This window comes from Prinia subflava, chromosome 1 (assembly GCF_021018805.1).
Source record: "Prinia subflava isolate CZ2003 ecotype Zambia chromosome 1, Cam_Psub_1.2, whole genome shotgun sequence".
In the NCBI taxonomy this organism is placed as follows: domain Eukaryota; kingdom Metazoa; phylum Chordata; class Aves; order Passeriformes; family Cisticolidae; genus Prinia; species Prinia subflava.
The window spans coordinates 49,217,556-49,237,296 of NC_086247.1; the positions used below are offsets into that span (position 1 = coordinate 49,217,556).

General features: G+C 37.3%; 1 protein-coding gene across 1 annotated transcript; it reads left to right on the forward strand.

Annotated features, from left to right (window-relative positions):
• The first annotated feature begins 24 nt into the window (after positions 1 to 24).
• NDC80 (NDC80 kinetochore complex component) lies at positions 25 to 17,645 on the forward strand. The gene is made up of 17 exons (XM_063395835.1): positions 25 to 162; positions 1,817 to 2,042; positions 2,429 to 2,530; positions 3,192 to 3,315; positions 3,444 to 3,616; positions 4,799 to 4,901; positions 5,657 to 5,746; positions 6,967 to 7,060; positions 8,181 to 8,287; positions 9,072 to 9,216; positions 9,516 to 9,721; positions 10,902 to 11,054; positions 11,334 to 11,423; positions 12,209 to 12,301; positions 13,757 to 13,887; positions 14,407 to 14,509; positions 14,859 to 17,645. Exons 2-17 carry the CDS (start codon positions 1,942 to 1,944, stop codon positions 14,979 to 14,981), a joined length of 1,938 nt encoding a protein of 645 aa, XP_063251905.1. The 5' UTR covers positions 25 to 162; positions 1,817 to 1,941; the 3' UTR covers positions 14,982 to 17,645.
• The last annotated feature ends 2,096 nt before the right edge of the window (positions 17,646 to 19,741 follow it).

Below are 19,741 nucleotides of genomic sequence, written 5' to 3' on the forward strand. Positions count from 1 at the left end.
TGAAATTGCGAGGAGGCGGCGGCGCTGGCGGTAACGGCAGGGCGGGCAGCGGCACCGGGCTCTGCGGGCAGCGGCACCGGGCTCTGCGGGCAGCGGCACCGGGCTCTGCGGGCAGCGGCAGCAGCACCCGCAGCCACCGGGACAGGCGGCCGTGCGGCGGCGGTGAGTCCCGGGCTGGCCTGGCCGCTGAGTGCCCCGGTCGCCTTCGGTACGCGCTGGAGCTGCGCCCAGCTCTGCCGCGCTCCTGCGGGGTTTTGTTTGTTTGTTTGTTTGTGAGGTTTTGCTTTTTTTTTTTTTTTTTTTTTTTTTTTCCCTGCTGGCGTGTTGGCTCTGGCGACCTGCTCTTAAATCTCTTCTCCAGCTCTGCTCTTACAGTGTCCCGGCTTATGGCAGCAGCAGTGTGGCCGCAGGGCCAGGGCAGTGACAGGGCCCCTGTACGCGGCACGGTGCGGCCGCACCTGCAGTGCTGTGGGCAGTTCTGGGCCCCTCAGCTCAGGACACTGAGGGGCTGGAGCGTGGCCAGAGAAGGGCCACGGAGCTGGGGAAGGGTCTGGAGCACAAGTCTTGTGAGGAGTGGCTGAGGGAGCTGGGGTTTGTTTACCTTGGAGAAAAGCAGGCCCAGGGGAGGCCTTCTCTCTCCCTACAGCACTGAAAGGAGGGGGTAGCCGGGTGGGGGTCAGCCTCTCCTCCCAGGCAACAAGCGAGAGGATACGGTCTCAAACTGTGCCAGGTTTTGGTGGGACAGTTGGAGGAAATCCTCCACAGAGAAGGCGATTTTACACTGGAATGGACTGCTGTTGTGAATGAGTGTGTTATGCTTGCTTAAACAACCCGCAGACCTGCCCAACATGGTGGTGGAGTCAGTGTCCCTGGAGGTGTTTAAGCAAAGGCTGGATGTAGCACTTAGTGCTATGGTCTAGCTTACAAGGTGATGTTTGGTCATAAGTTGGACTAGATGCTCTCGCAGGTGTTTTCCTACTTAATTGATTCTCTTATTCTGAAGCTAATCACTTGCTGTGTTTGTGAAAATTCAATCTCTCTGTGGTTCATCCCTATTAAAGTAATGGAATAATGCAGCTTCTTCCCCAGATACAGTGAAGTGTCAGCACATGAATATGCTGCCCTATGAATTGAGCTTGAGCTAAACTTCTGTTGTGGTTTGTGAGCAGCAGAACTGGAAGCAAAATGAAACAACAGTTTATCTTGTTAATGTGTTTTGGTAATATTTCTAGTGGAGGGGGCTTTTATTAGTTATAGTTCAGTCATTTAAGCCCATCTCACAAATGAGATAGAACCTCTGTAGAGGGCAGAAGCTGGCATTTTTTTCCTGAGTTAATTCTGTTTACTTCAAATTTCCCCTTAGTGCCACTGTGAGGACAATGGTATTGATATTCCAGTTTGATTTATATTCTGCATGCACAGTCTGAAGAGAGCCATAATATTGTCTCAGAATAACTTTTCCAGTTGTTGTGCTGTGATACTGGGAGATCAGTTGCAAATGAATGGGTAGGCTCAGAATGAGCAGCTCAGGAGCTGATGTATGGCTGAAGTGCTGTAAGCAGTACTTGTGTACTCGTGGTAGTGTGGCCTTTTTCCCAGTGCACTGAACTGGAAAATTTCTCAAGCTCTTTTGCTTTTGGAACCTGTGGGTCTGAAGTGACCAAATATAAAGCAAGGCAAAACAGTAGGTTTGGAATGACCACTTACCCTGTCATCAATAAAACAGTTGATGTAAAAGACTGTGGCTGCTCTTATGTATTTCCGGAGTCTAACATAATCAATCTTTTTTCTTTTTTTTTTTTTTTCCAATGTACAGGTCTGCTTGTTTATTCAGAGCCTTTGGAAAATTGCTGTAGCATTTAGAAAAGAAAATACCCTTAGATCCTGGATTTTCTGATACTGCTGGAACACTGAGGGATTGTAATTTGCAGCAGAGTCACAATGAGGCGAAGCTCAAATATTGCTGGAAGCAGCAGTCGACAGTCTATGATGGCACTGAGAGTGCAGGACAACAACAAGATGGGTCTTCAAACACCTCAGATGTAAGTCTTGCTGGTCACATTGCTAAAAATAATATATAAAGCTAATTCTGAAGAGATTTATCATAGTGTGAGTGTATGAGTAGCACCTGAGCAAAAAGAATTAAAACAATGAGAAGAAGGCTCCGTACAGCCAGGGATGTTTGCATAAGTGGTCCAGTTTTGCAAAAATACTTGCTTTAACCTTTTTGTGTGCCTGTGTCATGTTTGAAATGGTAACACTTTGTTACATTTCTCTTAGGAGGTGGCTGGGTGCATCAAGTGACCTTTCTGAGATGTTACTATGATGAAGGTGCTTAGGAATATATGAGTGTGTGTACAGTTCTTGTATGAGCAAAAGATGAACTTGTAGAAAAATAGTCACTTGAATCCTTCTCTCTTTTCCTCAGGAAGGACAGAAGCACCTTTGGGAAGCTGAGCACAGGGAAGCTGAGCACAAGCAAACCTACATCTGGAGCTTCAGAAAGAAAAGTCAGCTGTTTTGGGAGCAGGTATGGATAGGTTTTGTTCTCTGCACTGTAAATTAAAACAAAAATGGTCCTACATATTTTTGGAATTTTTCTTTCTTGACATATTTTCATTATAGGAAATAATGGATCTGGGGCAAGCAAATCTTCAGGTCTGCCTTCCTCCAGTCACTGGTCATTAAACAGTAATGCTGTGGAGCAGGAATTGCTTTGGGAGCTTTTTTTTTTATTATTTTTTGGTAATGATGTGCATTGCACCTTAAGACTATTTCAATACATTTTCTTGTTTAAGGAAGAATGACATCTGAAATATACTCTGTTAGTTTCTTCTCTCTAAGATATAAACCTTCCAAAATCTATAATCTTTCTGCTTAGCTCACGACTTCCTGTGTTATGGGAATCTTCTTTCATAGGACCCCAATGTTGCAGGGGTCTGTTCTTTTTAAATATTCCTTAAATATTTTAGTGTTTATTTACAGTCACTAACATGATTTTTTTCTTTGTATTTGGGGTGTTTTTCTGCTCTCTAAAAGTTTATTTCTTCTAAGAAAGTATTCATCTAGGATTCAGTAATCCCTTTGTTGGGAATAACCACATAACCACAGCAATTGTTGTGACTTAAACATGAAGAGAGTTGTTCTTTCTGTGTCTTGTCACAAGACCTGTACTTATTTTCTGTCCTTAGAGTGAGTGGGGCTGGAGGGTCGCGCAGCAGCCAGTACGGGGTGTTCGGGACAGAAAAGATAAAGGATCCCAGGCCTCTTCACGACAAGGCCTTCATCCAACAATGTATCAAGAAGCTTTGTGAGGTAACATAGTAACTTGTTCTGCATGTATATTATGAGGTATAAAATGTACTAATCAAAATGGTTATTTCTCTTGGTTTCAATTTTTAAGTTTTATTTAGTGACTGGTATTCCATGTTTCTTTTGCACAGTTCCTCGTTGAGAACGCTTATGCCTACAATGTTTCCATGAAATCACTACAATCTCCATCAGTTAAGGACTTTTCAAAGATCTTCACCTTTATCTATAGATTCCTCTGCCCTTCTTATGAACTGCCTGGCTCAAAATTTGAAGAGGAAATTCCCAAAGTTTTTAAAGACCTTGGGTAAGATGATTATTGTTAGTCTCTTGGTCTGAATAGATATGCTATGGCTAGAAGTTAAAAGCTAAGAATTCTGCATTGATAGTTGGGGAGAATGGATTCTTTATTCAGATGAGATTCTAAAAGTACAATGTTATTGGTTTTTTTCACTTTTTTTAGCTCTGGGTTTACTCACTGATTTTCAGAGTCTACTATACATTTTATATTTGAATTTGCAGAATTATAAGCTCTTGGAATCTTGCTTTGTAATGTAAAATTTAATTGTTTATTTGTATAAATCTTTGAAAGACAGGACAGAATTTTCTTTTACAGACCTTTCTATCCATTCTGCTAGAATCTAACACTAAAATTTCTAGAATTTTGGATCAAGTTAATTTAGTTCAAAATATGTTTTCCTGCAATTTCTCACATTCTGCTTTCAAAGCAGAATGTGGCAATAACAAAAGTGACTGTTGAGGTGAAAAAAATGCTTAATAGCTGAGTGATTTATTGCTGAATTTGTTCACTGTTTGAAATCATTACTGCCCCAACACTTTCCAAGAAAGAAAATCCTCTGCCTGTTATAATTGTGAATTTTCAGTCTCATTAAAAAAAAAAAGAGTGTATTTTACTCCTGTGGATTTGATTCTGGGATGGTGTGAAAGTGCCAGGGCTCCTTAATTGTAGGTGTAAATCTATTTTTTTCACTCCTCTGCATTTTCATAAAATTTTGTTTTAATCTATAGCATTTGAAACTGCCAACCTAGCGTGAAATGTTGAAAAGGATTACACTCTGCTGCACCAAGAGTGTAATTTTGGATAAAATTCTCTAGTTCTGGCAACTCACTTGAAGTTGTCTTTTGGGAGTTCGGGAAGCATCTGGATGACAATCTTGACCATATGGTTTAGTTGTAGGCACTCCTATGAGGAGCAGGGTGCTGGATTTGTTTATCCTTAGGGGTCCCTTTCAAATCAAGATATTCTATGAATCACAAAATGAGAACCCACGATAATTGAATAAAATAGAGCTGTAAGAACACGACTTATTTCTTTTGAAGTACAGTATAAAGTACAATTGAGTTTACTCTTCCTTCTGTGCTTTCATCTACACATAAAAATGTGCTGCTTTATTTTCAAAATGTGCTGGTTTGTTTTCATCACTGTCTGCCACAGCTATTAAAAAATGTATCTTCTTTGGCCTTATAGGTACCCCTTTGCTCTGTCAAAGAGCTCCATGTACACTGTGGGTGCACCACACACCTGGCCTCAGATTGTGGCAGCTTTGGTTTGGTTAATAGATTGTGTCAAGGTAATGTTTGTCTTAAGGTAAATATTTCCACTTTCCAGGCTGGAATGTTAGTTTCAATACAGATCTAGTAAATATTTTCTACAAATCTCCCTGTTTAACGTATGTAAAGAAAAAGGTGGGTGTTCTTAGCTGTCATCTGGGAGCTGCCTTATGTTTTAGTAACTTTTGAATTGAGCTTTTGACGTTATATTGTGATAATTTTTTTTGTGTATGTACTGGACAAATTCATGTATAAAAAAAGGTGGGGAAATGATGACTTATACATACATTAAATGTGAGAAGTTAATGATATAATCACTGAACAGAATATATATCTTCAGTGAAAATGTTGTGACAACAGCCATCCTCTCCTAAATTTGAAATCTAAGGATGGAATTTTCAACTGAAATTATTCAAATGTCCTGTGATTCTTATACAGGGTGGTGAGTTTTGTGTTTGGGCAGAGTGTTTTTATTTAATTTTGGTTTGTTTGGTTTTTTAGTATTGGTAACTGTTGTTGCTGCCAGCTCAGGTCTGAGCAAAATTTGGAATCTGTGACAGAAGTTCACCACTGCTGAATTGAGCACCCATGAAAATCCTGTCCTTTTTTGCTGAAAAGATGAGACAATCTAGCAGTGTTGTCTGTCCAGTTCATACCTCTTTACTTGCTTGCTAAAATCCTAATCCAGTGTTAACTCTGCTTCTTATCATGAAACCAACATGAACACTAATGGATGTCTTCACATTTGCTCTGTGTGTGCACCTCTGCTTTCCAGCTGTACAATGCGATCAGGGAAAATGCACCATCGTTCGATGACGAACAGAGCTGGGGAGGAGAGACAGATGATGGAATTGTACATAATAAGGTACCATGAAAAGAAAATTAGGATCAAAATTGCCCAACTGAATTTTGCCACACGCTGTAGCAATACAGTTTAGATTGTTGTGTCGTGTATTTATAGATTCTGTTCTCTTTGGTATTCACAACAATTTCTAGGAAGAATAGCATTATATAGAAAGCCTGATCAGCTATTTCTTGAGCAGGCATCATGGCCAGTCTGTTGGTGAAGACTGGGTATTAAACAGAAATTCCTTATTCTCCAAGTATCTACTGTTTCAGTTCTCCTTTGTGGATAAAGGGAATCATTATGCTGTTTATTGTTTTAATAGAGTTTCTGGTTTATTTTGCTTTAGCACTCAAGACTTCTGAGGTTCACAGCAGTGCAAAGACAGTGACTTAATTCTAAATGTAGTGGCTTCTGCCAGTATCTGCTCAGTTTACTATGTAAAAATTGGTTGTAATGTTTTATTTCTGAGCCACAAAATAGGGTGTCAATGTAATTGAGGTTCTTAAAAATCCAACAGCTTGCTTTCTTTTTAATTTATCGTAGATTATTAGTACTACCTAGATTTAACTCTGTGTTAACTCACAACAGGTGTTTGGAAGGGGTTGCATTATAAGCTAAAACATTTAATTAGAAAATTGCAAAAATCAAGTTAAATCATAATTTTGGACTAAGGTTACAACCTGATGGTTGGCAAGTAAAATGCTTTTAAACTAAGTATGTTCTTCTACACTGACCCTTATGCATATATTCGATACAAAATTCACAATACTGATGTAATTGCTTCTGAAACATCTGTAACTTAGTGTCTAGCAAATTCTTTTGCTAGACACTTTAATTCTACATTAGTTCTTCGACATCTGCAGATCTGAATTTTAATGATCATATTTACTGAAAAGGTCCGTTAAACACATCTCCAGTTTTCATAAACTAGCCTGAGAGAATCATATGTGTCAACATGAAAAATTCTTAAGTATGGTAACTTCAATCCTTGTTAAATATCCCAGAAAAATACAGCATTTCCAGGTCTTTTGTAATGTGAATAATAGGTGCTTCCTTCTACCTGAATATAATCTGTTGACATTCTTTGTTCAAAGGAAGGGAAAAAGTTTAACTTTACAGAAGTACGATCAAAGCATTGAAAGATTTTTTGGTGTCTGTTTAATTCTGGACATTAGACTACCCAGATATTTTACAAGCCTTGGAATTGTTGAAATTAAAGATTTTTAAATTGTTTTCAGCTTTTCATGGACTACTGTGTGAAGTGCTATGGTCTTTTCATGAAAGGGAGAGATACCTTTGAAGAGTTCGATGCTGAAGTGCAGTCAAAATTAAGTAAGTTTTCAAGTTTTATGTAAGTAGCCAATTGTGTTACTGGTTCCTTTTCTCCTAGCATCAATTTGTCGAGTTTACAAGTGACGGTGATCTAAGGGAGTCTGAAATTCCTAAGTAAGCTTTAACTTAATGGTCTCTTTTTTTATATATATATTTTAGCAGTACAGATGGATAGTACATGATCTGCTATCAGCTGTATCTGCTGTCACCTGTTTTTTTAATGGCCTTGTCACAGACAACCAGTATACAATTCTTCAGATGTCAACTCTATCAATGCAGATGACTCTTGTTTCTATCTGGCAAAGTTAACAATTAAAAAAAAAAGAAAAGAGGATTGTCAGAGGATGCACACCGGATAAGTAAGAAAGAATGTTCAGCTTTTGAAAGCTCTGAAAACAGTCTGCAAGAGTTCCAAACTATTGTGAGGGCTCCTGTATGTGATTCAGCATGAACCTGTTTGTCTTCAGGGATGTGGAAAATTATTATTTTTGACTCACTCATTTCACCACCTACAGAAATACAAGCAGAATGTGAGAATGAGGAAGAAGAGCATTTCTTACCTTGTTTGATTTCCCATGAAAAGGACTAAGGGCCCTCTGTTTGCAAACCGGAGCCACCAGTTGGAGAGGAAACAAGTCACCACATTGTTACTGGATATTAGGGAAAAATAATCAACCCCTTCTTTGGCAAAGGCCAAGTGAAATTAGGGAAAAGATCCTCAAGAAGCAAGGAAGTATATGTATAAGAAAGAGATTGTTAAATAAGTTTGTCCTGTTCTAACTTCACAAGGTAGTCTGACTTATACACTCTCCTGTGGTGTGGGCTGTATGAGAGTTTGGAAACTCTTGCCTCTTGGGAGTGACTTTGAGCTCTTTTGGTCATGAGAACTGAGAAACTCATTTCTCTTCTTGTTTGTTTTGGGGTTTTTGCCTGGGTGCATTTGAATGAAAGGTTTTTCTGATAAGTTTCTTGGTTGTTTTTAGTTATTTCTTTAGTGTAAAATAATTGTCCAGATGATGGGTATTTACTGTGCTGAATCTAAAATTTAGATACTCAAAATAGGTGGTGATATTAAGTGAGATTAATTTGTAACCCCACCCTCTCTTCTGCTCTCCCACAGAGGATTTATTTAACATAGATCAATTCCAGATGGAAAATTTAGCAGCTGAAAACAAAAGACTTCAAGAAGAGATTGCAAGACTAGAAAAAGAAAAAGAAAGTGAACCGGTTAGTAAACTGTCTCTGCTTTTTATGGTGGAGTTGAATTTTATTGACCTTTTCTGAATGAATATGCTTATGATAGCAAATGGAAAATTACTTTCAGTGCTTTGAGATTTTAATTAGGCCAGATTTTTACAGACTCCAGAACAAGGCTTTTTCTGTGGAGTCTTCAGTCACTATTTGTTTGATAATGTGCAGATGTTTCCTGGTAATAAGATCTTGTATTGACTGAAATATTATTAAAATACTTGAACCACTTTTTTAATATAAATTTCAACATTATTTTTTCCAAATGTGTTGGCATGAGGCGTGAGATTCAGTGGTAACAAAATATTTTATGGAAAACATTGTGCTTGAAAAGCTGGATTCTGCTTTAAATGTATCATGAGCTTAAAAACGGGTTAATGGCTGTGCAGGTGGCAAATGAAGACTTCTGCCAACTGTGCAACATTGCTGGGTTTATTGCTGGCTTTCCGTGCCCTAGTTTTATCTGCCCTCCGTATATTAGAGTTAAGTTGTGAACTACCTGTGGTAAGGATTTTCTAAATGCAGTGTCTATGCAAATGAGAGACCTAATGCTGAACTCCAAGAACCTTTTCAGCCTTCTTTGTTGTTATTTTAAAGGTGCTTGACTTGACTCAGCTGTCACAGAGATAAAAAATTATTAAAGTTCTTAAGTTTTATATTTGTGATATTGATATTGACCAATTATTCTACTGTCTTATCTGGAAAATGAAGTCGTAATTTTATATGCATCTAAGAGTGGTCGTTCTTTTCACCCATATCCCAGGATCGTAGAGTAACACTGCGAAACGTGAAATCGTCTCTTCAAGCAGATGTCCAGAAATACCAGGCTTATTTGGCTAATCTGGAATCTCACATAGCCATCCTTGATCAAAAACTGGAAAGTGTTAGTGATGAAGTTGAGACAGCAGGTAAGGAGGCCTTGATCACAGTCAGGCCAATGAAGCTAGAAATAGTCTTGAAATAATTTGTAGTTCTTAGCTTGAGGACAGAGCAAGATACTTGGGGTAGGATAATGCTACTAATAAACTTTCCAGAATGGATTGCTAATAAAGATTGGGTTTTTTGTCTAATAGCTCTTTGTACACTAGAGTAATGAAACTATAATGGTATATAATAATTATGTTATTTACTCATAAAATACAGAGGTGAGGTTTATGTATATAAGCTGGTATTTTAAGTCCATTTCACAAATGTTTTGTGAACTTAGAAATGGAAGTAGAAGCAACGAAGCAAGAGAATGCCCGGCTCCGGCACATCTTAGATAACCAAAAGTACTCAGCTGCGGACATTGAGAGAATAAATCACGAGAGAAATGAGCTGCAGCAAACCATTAACAAGCTGACTAAGGAACTGGAAGCAGAAGAACATCAGCTATGGAATGAAGAGCTAAAATATGCTAGGAATAAAGAGGCGGTATGTGAAAACCCCACTACACTCAGAGGTGGCTGTCAGTTGTCATCATGCCAGCTTGAAATTGGAGTTTTGATACTTTCTTTCCTAAATAATCTAACACCACCATAGGTGGTATCTAATCAGGCAAAACTGAGGAGAATGGCCTCTACTTAAAATATCTCTGGAAAACGTTTCTCTTTTGTTTTCCCTTTTTCTATTTTGCACTTAATGGAAAAGTATTTGTTTTCTGCATCATGAGAGATGTAACTAGATTATAAAGCACTGTCAGCTCTCACTGCCATAGCATTAAGATAACATATCTTAATGTTATTAAGATAACATTAGCATGCCATTGCTTTGATAACACTAGAAATTTCAGGCAAATGTTCATATTTCAGAGCAAAGAAGGAAGGGGCAAAACTAGTGAATTTGAATCAATAGCTTTGCATGCATTTAGGGCCTGATTAGTTCTTTATGTAGGAGTTGTAACATCTTTCAAGGGCCAAGTTCAATGCCTTCAAACAGAATGAAAAGATACAGTCCTGTAAGTGATGGGATTTAAAAGCTTCTGCTTTGCCAATTGGAGAACTAAAGAAAAAATTTCAAATATACTTGGTAGTTACCCTTTATCAAGTACTTGTATTAAGTGTAATCCTCATCTGCAAGTATAAAGCACATAAAATTGAAAAAAACCCTGGGTCCTTTAATGTTTGCATATAAATAGCACTCATTAATTAGAAATTAGAGCATTTAATAAGCTTTGTTTAGAGGCATACTCAAGTTAGTTTGTTATAAGGATGTGTGGCATTTCCTGTCAAAACTGAGAGAAGGCATATTGACATGATGACTGATCATTGCTTTAGTATTATTTTCCAACATGTTTTTAGTTCCCTATCAGCTAATTCTCAAAAACTGAGGCAGGAAAAAATTATGGCAGATGAGTATAGAAAACCACAGGTGAAACCATTCAGCTGTATACACTGAAAAACCTTGCTGAGCAAACTCTGAAAGAATCATAGAGCAGTACTTAATGCAGCAAACTGCTGGACTGGCATATAGCTCTTGAATACTGCGGTGTAAGAAGGAATCATGTCTATAGAGAGCAACTCAGGAACTTGTTTAAAGTACTATATGAATACTTCTTGCAAAGTTTTTCACTTGTATCTCTTCTACAATTTCTGCCCTTTTCCCCTCTGAACAGATTGAAATGCAACTGGCAGAGTATCATAAACTGGCTCGAAAGCTGAAATTAATTCCAGTAAGTGCTGAGAATTCCAAAGGCCACGACTTTGAGATTCAGTTTAATCCTGAGGCAGGACCAAACTGCCTAGTCAAATACAGAACTCAAATCAAGGTAAGTAAAGACAACACTGAAGGCTTTAGTTACCACTCTCAAAAAAGATGTGTTTCTTTGGAAATGCTGGAAAGGTCTCCCAATCTCAGAATGAAATGTCGTTGAAAAGCTTGTGTAATGAGTCACCATAATGACATTGTAGTATATGAAAGAAATTTGGTATTGGAGAATACCTAATACCTAGTAGCCTAAAAAATAGAAGGAAAAGATGTACTGGGGTTTATCTTGGTTCAAGTAAGCAAATTGCATTTGTTGGATCTTCTTGTATATGTATTATAGGCTCCCCTCATGGAGATCATCAATGAGACTGAGGAAGAAATTAGTAAAGCTACTCAACGGAAAATGACTTTGGAAGATACTTTGGAACAGGTGTGTTGGTTAATGAAGATTAGGACTAAGATACCAACCCTAAAACCTTATCTGCTGCTTTCATTCAACCTTTTGCGTTGGTGAAGTGTAGTGTGGTGGGATAGTTTTTTTGGATTGGTTGGGATTTTTCTGGGGACAAGTAGAGGGGAAGAAGCCATGAGAAAACTGCTTTAATTGTGATGGAACCTAAAAGTTTTTCTAAGAATTTGTTGTTTGAAATATTCTGTATTCCCTGAATTAAAGTTTATGTAGCTTACATATATTTGACCATAAATATTGGAAATATTTGTTTTTAATAAGTTGCCCATTGCAGTAGATTGTGTGGCTTACCATCACTGACAAATTGTCATCAGGAAGATCTTTAGCAATATTAGGTTTGAGATTGATTCAAAGGAGAATTGTATTTCCTCATTCCTCTACCTTTACCTCAGCTTTTATTGCTGATTGCACACATCATGATATGTGATACGGAATATCCTCTTGGCCAGTTGGCCTGGCTATGCACCTTCCCAGTCTCTTGCTTATCAGTGAGGGGCCCTGGGAGGGATAGAAAGCCTTGGAATGCTGTGCTAGCACTGTTCAGCAGTAGCCAAAACATTGGTGTGTTACCAGCCCTTATCCAAAACAAAGCATAATACAGGCTGCCATGAAGAAAGGTAATGCCATCCCAGCCGAGCCTAGCTGAATTGTTTTTTCAGAGCTACCAGCTGTAGTTTGTGATGGCATGGATTTATATGTTGGAATTCTTTTTGAACCTTATTTCCTTGGTTATGTTTTCATCCTAGGTGAATGTAATGCTAGAGGATAAGAAACGCAGTGTGAAAATGCTGACAGAAGAAGCTGAAAAGCTGGATGATCTTTACCAGCAGAAGCTTAAGGTAGAACTTCTTACAGCTTGATGACAACTTACCCTTAATGATACCTTTATCCTTAATCTTTGTATTTGTAGCTAAGTTTTTGGGTTGCATTTTTGTTTGGGCATCTGCCTTTGCATTCTTCCCTTCCTCTTACAGGTTTTTTTCATTCTTTTCAGAAAAGTGATTTGACTACTACCTTAACTGAATCAGTTTTCACTTTCTACTAAGAGAATCTGGCATCATACTGTAGCAGATCCTGTAAATCATAAATTACTGAATCCAGTAATAAAAGCAGCAGCAATCATCTGACCTCAGGATGTCTCCAAGCATGTGTTTGAAGGAGATTTTAGGATTAACAGAATCTGCCTTGTCTAATCAATTTGTGTATAATAAATACCTTTACAGTTTTTAGTAAACGTTTGATCAGCTTCTGTAAAAACTAAGGAAAACATTGATTGACCAAAAGCATGTTAAATTGTTTTAACAACCTCAAACTGTTGCTTTCTTTAGCTTCCTGTCCCATCACAGGAACAGTCCTTATCCTTTTCCCCTCTTGCAGATCAGCAACAAAACATAGCCCTCTCTGTTAACAACTGAGTGGCTATTTTAGTACCTCCCAACCTCTCTAACAACACTGCTTTGGTGAGGCTGTGGTGCCCTGCAGAAAAATGTTCTTTGAACTAAGCCAGTGTTTATCTTATATGCTCTTGTAACTCCAAACTCCTGTGCTATAGCCACGAAACAGGGTTATTTCACTGCTAGTACCTGCTGAGTTGGCTAAAAGCAATTAATTTACCACATGAAAAACCACATGAAATTTAGCTTTTGATCTGTGCTCTTGCATATGCTCTTCTCTAAAGCTCATAAAATACACAGTTGCCACTGGACGTTTATAACAAGGCACAGTCATGTAATTCCTCTTGTAATTTTTAAAATGCTGTAAGTCTTAAGTACTAAAATTATTTTTGAAGGCTAATATTTCAGTAATCTACTAGAATTGCATGTTGAGTTGATGGCAGAATTTTGTTTGTTTTTGTAGATCATACATCAGCAGTGTCATTCTCCTTGAGGAGATGATTACTTGGAATTGTACTCTATTTCAGAAAAAAAAAGCTATTTTCTTAATCAAATATGGTTATATATTTATAGAAACAGTTGCTCATGATGTGCCATTTCTAAGACTATCCTAAACAACACTTTTTGCATTTAACTCTGAAGGGAAAATAGCTGCAACGAGGAATAAAGAGATGGTTAGGCTTATTCTGGGATGGGGATGATACAAAAAACAGCTGAAACTTTAGGTTTGGAAACTTTAGGCTGTCCTTGGAACTTCTTTTTCAGTTCTGAACTTGGAGTCACTTGTGTGAATTTTGAATTCAAGCATTAGGATGTAATCAGGTAATAGAAAGAAGAAAGAAAATCCAAATTATTCCTGAACAATGCCATTTTTCTTCTCCTCTTTCCTTATGACCATAGGAGATAGAAGAGGAAGAGCAAAAATGTGCAAATGAACTGGAATCGTTAAAGAAGCATAAACAGTTACTTGAGAGTGGTGTTTATGAAGGTCTCAGTGAAGCCACAAATGAATTGCATGATCTCCAACGACAGTAAGACTCATAACTTCCATGTTTACTGTGTTTATTTTGGTTTTTAAGGATAAATATATTCTCTTGAATGTAATAGAAAGTTGTTTCAGCGTGTCTCCATCTCAGTATATTAATTTCCCAAGTTAACAGCTGAAAGATGTTTCTCCTCAACAGTATTTTGCTACAATATTTGTCTGCTGAATCATGACCCCTGTTTTCCAAGTAATTTTTTTAATATATGGTCATAGCAAAGAAATTGGTTTGTTTCCAAATGAACATGACAACTGCATTTTATACCTCAGTGTCTGGAAAGAGCATTCAGGCTCTAAGGTACATTGTGTCTTATCAGTTAGCACCACAATACAGTCTTTTTTTTTTTTTTTTTAATTGGTATTAATATATTCGAACTTGGTTCAAATTAATACTAATGGAACAAAAGTCTGGCTAAAAGTGATAATAAATCAGACTTGTAGTGATTGTTTTAAATGTTAGGAATTCACTATTTACAGACATGACCTTCTGAGTATCTTTACCTTTTAGATATCAAGTTGTTTTGCAAACAACAACAGAAGAGAAGAGAAAAATTGGTGCGAATTTGAGTCGTCTTATAGAAACAGTTGCTACTCACATAGCATCTATAGTGGTAAGCTAAAATTTGATATTCAGAATTAAATTTCTCTAGAGAAGTTTGCAGTTAAACATTTGGAAATTAGAACTTACTCTTTCTAAAGAAGTATCAGTTATTTAGCACCTGCACTGAGTCCATGGATTCTAGCTAAATTTTCTGACAAAACCTTTGGTATAAATAATCAGAATTGATTAAGTTTTCATCAGTAACATCCTGTCAGGTTAAATCTACTTCTGGTGTCTTTCAGGAAAGTGTTTAACTGAAATCAGTGAACCGGTGCAATGATTGCTGAAAATGCTTTAGCAGAATCAGTACAACACAAACCATGATAGAGCTAATAAAGCTTTCTGTACCTCTTTTCTAGAAATACCTTGATGAACAGAACACGAAAATTTACAGAGACTATGAAGAATTCATGTCTGAAGATCTATTGTCAGACTTGACCAGGATCCTAGACAGTTATAAAAAGAAGGCTGAAAGTCTCTAATCAATAGAAGGGTGAAGATAAAAATGTTGCATTTCTGAAGCTCTGATGGGTACTGCCTGTGATTAGCACTGAAACTGCTTTGAAGTGGAAGGAGGTAGTTAGGAACATTCTTTGTTTTGTTGACAGAAATATATTATAGAATTGAACAATATATTTGCATTTTCTTAAAAAATGCTTTGCTGAGACTTTGTACTTCCAACAGCATATATATGCTTTTAGGGCACACACATGACAGACAGTTCATATCCTTCCCCAAGCCTTATTTTACTAGCAAGACTAAATGTAAATGTCTCCTGCTTGTTCAGTTACCTATGAAACTGCAGCTCTTACATGAGTAAAAAATCAAAACCTCTTCTGAAAATATGATTAGTCCTTATATAGTAACCTTGTAAATAGTCTAAAAAAAAAAGAAACACGGTAGTTTGAAAACCAAATTTTGTCTTTAGCTGCTCATACTCCCAGATGAAACTTCACTGAATTTCTTGAGTATGTGTACCAGGGAAAGCTCTAAGTAGGACATCATAGGAATTCTGGCTGTATATCTTATCAGTTGTAGGTTTGATTCACGTTAGATACATCAAAATGGTCTCCAATGTCTGTATTCTTGTTAAGCCAGTTGGACAGAGTCTATTTGACTTTTCTTCCTCAGGAAAGTAACAGTAAAATAAGTGTATGGGCAGCTCTGGTCCAAATACTTGGAAGAAAGTGGATCAATGCTATGTGCAAGTAGTATCTTTTTATCTATTCAGTGTATAATTTTGTGTTAAAAAAAATAAATAAAACCCAGCATTCATATCTTGGATAGTTTATGATGGTATTTCCTAATGAAAGCATTGAAGTATATTTGAGTGTTGTTTTTAGAGGTCAGATATTCAAATATACAAAGAGAAAAACAATTTTGCAGTTGTTTAAAGGCTTTTAGCAGCTGATGGATAAAGGAAGCTGCTCCTTAGTTCTACAATATTTGATTGAAACACGGATCCCCAGGATGTACAACAAAACTTGAGTTAGACCATCTAAATGCAGACTGCAAATAAAAACTGAGTTGTCTAATTCTAGGTTATTTTTGCAGAATGAGTTTAAAACTCAGTTGTCCTTAACGTAGTGCATGAATCTTCTGGCCCTCATACAAGTATTTTGTTTCGGATGTGATAATGATGACATTATTTAAGCTTCTAATTTTCTGTTGCTTTTATACTCCAGAATATTAATTTAACAGGTAGAAAAGTCTTCTGACAGGTGGGAAGTTTTTATGCTTTCTTTTGTTGTCCTCTTTTCTCTTATCTTTACAGACTCTTTTTGTTTTCTGTAACAAACTAGTCTTTACTACATCCCAGTTCCTTCTCTTTAGAAGTTTTTTTCCTTTTTTGATCTCTTTAACATTTTTGTTACCTAAAGCAATGTAGCAAAACTATGAGCTGTATATGAGAGCCACATTCCTTTAAAATATGCACTTATTTAAGAGCTGTGCTCTCTTGATTACCCCATACCTGTTTATCTCCGCTTCTATAATTGATCTTTGTTTCTTAGCATCTGTAGGTTCCTTGCTATGTGTAGTGATCAGTTGATTAAATGGAAGCAAAATAAATGGCATTTCCAAGAACTTTATATGAAACCTAATGAACATGGGTCAAAGAATCAAAATCACTGTGCCTCTGCTTAATGCACTGGGAAGTGTAATATTCTGAAATTAAAGTAGCCCAAATAATATTAAAAAAAAATCCCTATTAGTAACATTGGCAACATGTTGTTGTTAATGGTCTGTGTGTCAGTTAAGCTAAACTGCCTTTTGAACCACCTCAAATTTGGATCCAGGTTCTGTAAAATACTATAGGGCTGTTTGTTGTAATCTAACACATTAGCATCAGCCAATGTTTGCTAGGTACTATGTCTTCACAATTTAAAAATGGAGAGAATTTTTTAATCTTTGTTGAACACATCTCCTCTCTGATATGGGAAGTCAGGTATTTATTTTTGATTTGTGTTCTGGAATATGCCTTTCAAATTTAGGCAGTAGGTACTAGAACATTACTGCTCTTGGTTTTGGTTTTGTTTCTTTATTGGAATATAAAGTCTTAATGAGAAAGTACCATGGCACCTGTACATTTCAGTAGTATGAGTCATTTGTAAATTTTGGCTTTTGTATGGATACAATTGCATCATTTAGTGCTAGTATACCTTTTGTACAGTTTAACATATCAAGTTTTTGTGTTTTTATACTCAACAAAATTTCTTATGCCTGTTTGTGTAAAGGACTGATTCTTACTACAAGTGTAGAAATATGATATAAAATACCAATTAATCTGACAATTAATCCTCCTTTTAAAGATACTAATTTCCTGGCCCTCCTTGCTGTTGAACATGCATTGTGTAGAGGAAAAATAAAATACAGAAACATCTTCTTCATATAAGTTTTAGAGGAATAAAAATTGCTTTAACCTTTTTAAAAATAGATGGCTTTGTAAAAATTCTTAGGAATATAGGGCCAAGCTGCTTTGACAATGATTTATTTGGTGTCCTTTTGGCATTAATCTCATTGACCAACCTTTTGCTATCTTAATATTACATAAGTATTTCCTTTCTTGCATCTGCTTTTTTATTACAATTATTGAGCTATAAAAATAACACCTGATGATGTAAAAACATGCTGGAACTCTGTAGCTTTCTTCTTTTCCCTAGGTATGTTGTTTTTTTTCATACTCTTTTACCAGAAACTCTTACCACCATCAAGAATGTGGTAGTTCTTTTTATTGAAATATTTCTTGAGTACATCGTGTAGATTCATTCAGGCTGGAAAAGGCGTCTAATTTCATTGAGTCCAACTGTTAACCCAACACTTCCCAGTCCACCACTCAACCAAGTCCCTGAGTGCCACATCCTCGTGACTTATTAATGCCTCTAGGGCTGGCGATTCAACCACATCCTTGAACAGTCTGTTGCAATGCTTGACAACTCCTGCTATGAAGAAATTTTTCCTAATAGCCAGTTTAAACCTCCCCTGCTGCAACCTGTGCCTGATAAGGCTTTAACTTTGCAGTGTCTGTTCAGCTTACTTGTATGAGGCTTCTGCAATGCTCTTCATTGGTTTTGCCACCATAAAGCATGGCGTGCCTATGCAAGCCTTTAGTTCTGAGCTGGATAACAATTTGTGCTCTGTGGTGCTGTAGTACTTCCCATAGTTTGCCTGCTCTGACCTTTTATGGGACTCCCCATCCCTGCTTCAACTTCTGTGGTAGAATTAAAAAAACATTTATTTTTTTTAATCTTTTTTGAAAGAGTAAGAAAGAAGAAAAAGCCAGTAGCTGAAGACATTCTCTCTTCACTAACAGGGGCAACTCCCTCAGTGCAATGCTCTAGTCAAAAAGTGAGACGAGTCTCTCATGCCAAGTGACTGTAAAGCAATGGAGATTTTGTGAACAAGGGTCTTGCCTTGCCCTATTCATTCCTAATCTACAGGTTATTTGGTATGCAAGTATTTTGAGCAACGCAAACAATCTGAAGAGATTATATATGTGATCTTTCCATCCTTTGGGGTGCACTTGTTTGCTTTAATAGTGGAAACCTTAATGTGTCCTCTAGAGCCAGTTAACCTTCCTCTTTTGGCAGTAGTACAGAACAGGGAATTCACCTGTTTTTCAATACTTCCTGTCTACAGATTTTTGGCTGTGAAAAGGTCCTGGTATGATGAAATCATGCATTGTTGAGTCTTTTTTGCTTGCAAAGCTCTCTGCCATACAGGGCTATTGAATCTTCATTGGGATTTTACATTTTAGGCACTTGTTGAAAATTTTCATGATACTCATTCTTTTTTAAGAAATGGAAGAAGCACAGAAGACACAAAGGCCTCAGTGTCCCTCCACTGGATGAGGGTCTATCAATGCCTTAGCCAAAATCATATCTAAGGGATGTGCGCTGACATCTTCAGTCCTGTATCAGGAGATTGGCAGAGACCAATCATTCAACCTTAGGAAACTCTTAATTTTCCAGGCTTTTTTTTTTTTCCCTTTTTTTTGGTAGAACTTGATCTGTTTCCAAGATTTTTCTAGACATGACAGATGCCAGGTCTGTTGTCCACTACTGCCCACCGGAGAGTGGACCTTTTGTGAACCCCAGTTCATAAAGGTCTGTCTGCCAGTCCCAGTATTTGCCTGAGGTAGACAGGATCACATGTCTGTCTACAGGATCACTGGCTGCACTGTCCCCCCATTCCAGAAGTTCTCATCAATAGCTTCATGATAACAAGGAGCCTTTGTCATGTGTGGTCTGTATGTTGTTTTCCCTAGCACCTCATCCATGAGACCACAGTTTTAATTGGCAGTGACCTGATTAGCATTTTAGTCTCAAGAACCCTTTGCACAAGGCAAAGATTTAAAAGGTGTATAAAATTGTCTGTTACTCTAATTTCACCTCTAAAGAAACATTTATTGGTCTGGCAAGACTCCAAAGCAGAAGCAAAGACAGGTGGTGATAGAATGTGTGTAAGTATTTTGAAAAAAGTGAGATGTATGTAATTCTATTTCACTTTTCCTACAAGGATTCAGAATAGTGAGTGCCTTTGTATTGGTGGTACAAGTCATGTGATTCTGAGAACACTGAATACTAGCACAGTCATGCATGACAACTGGAATGCCTAGCTGGAAGGCATTCACTATTCTTCGTGGAAAAGAGCAGCTGGAGTTACTAGTTCTAATTATCTGGAAGGTCTTGATCAGCAATAGAAATTACATTACATTTGAAATACGGAGTGGACACCAAATACT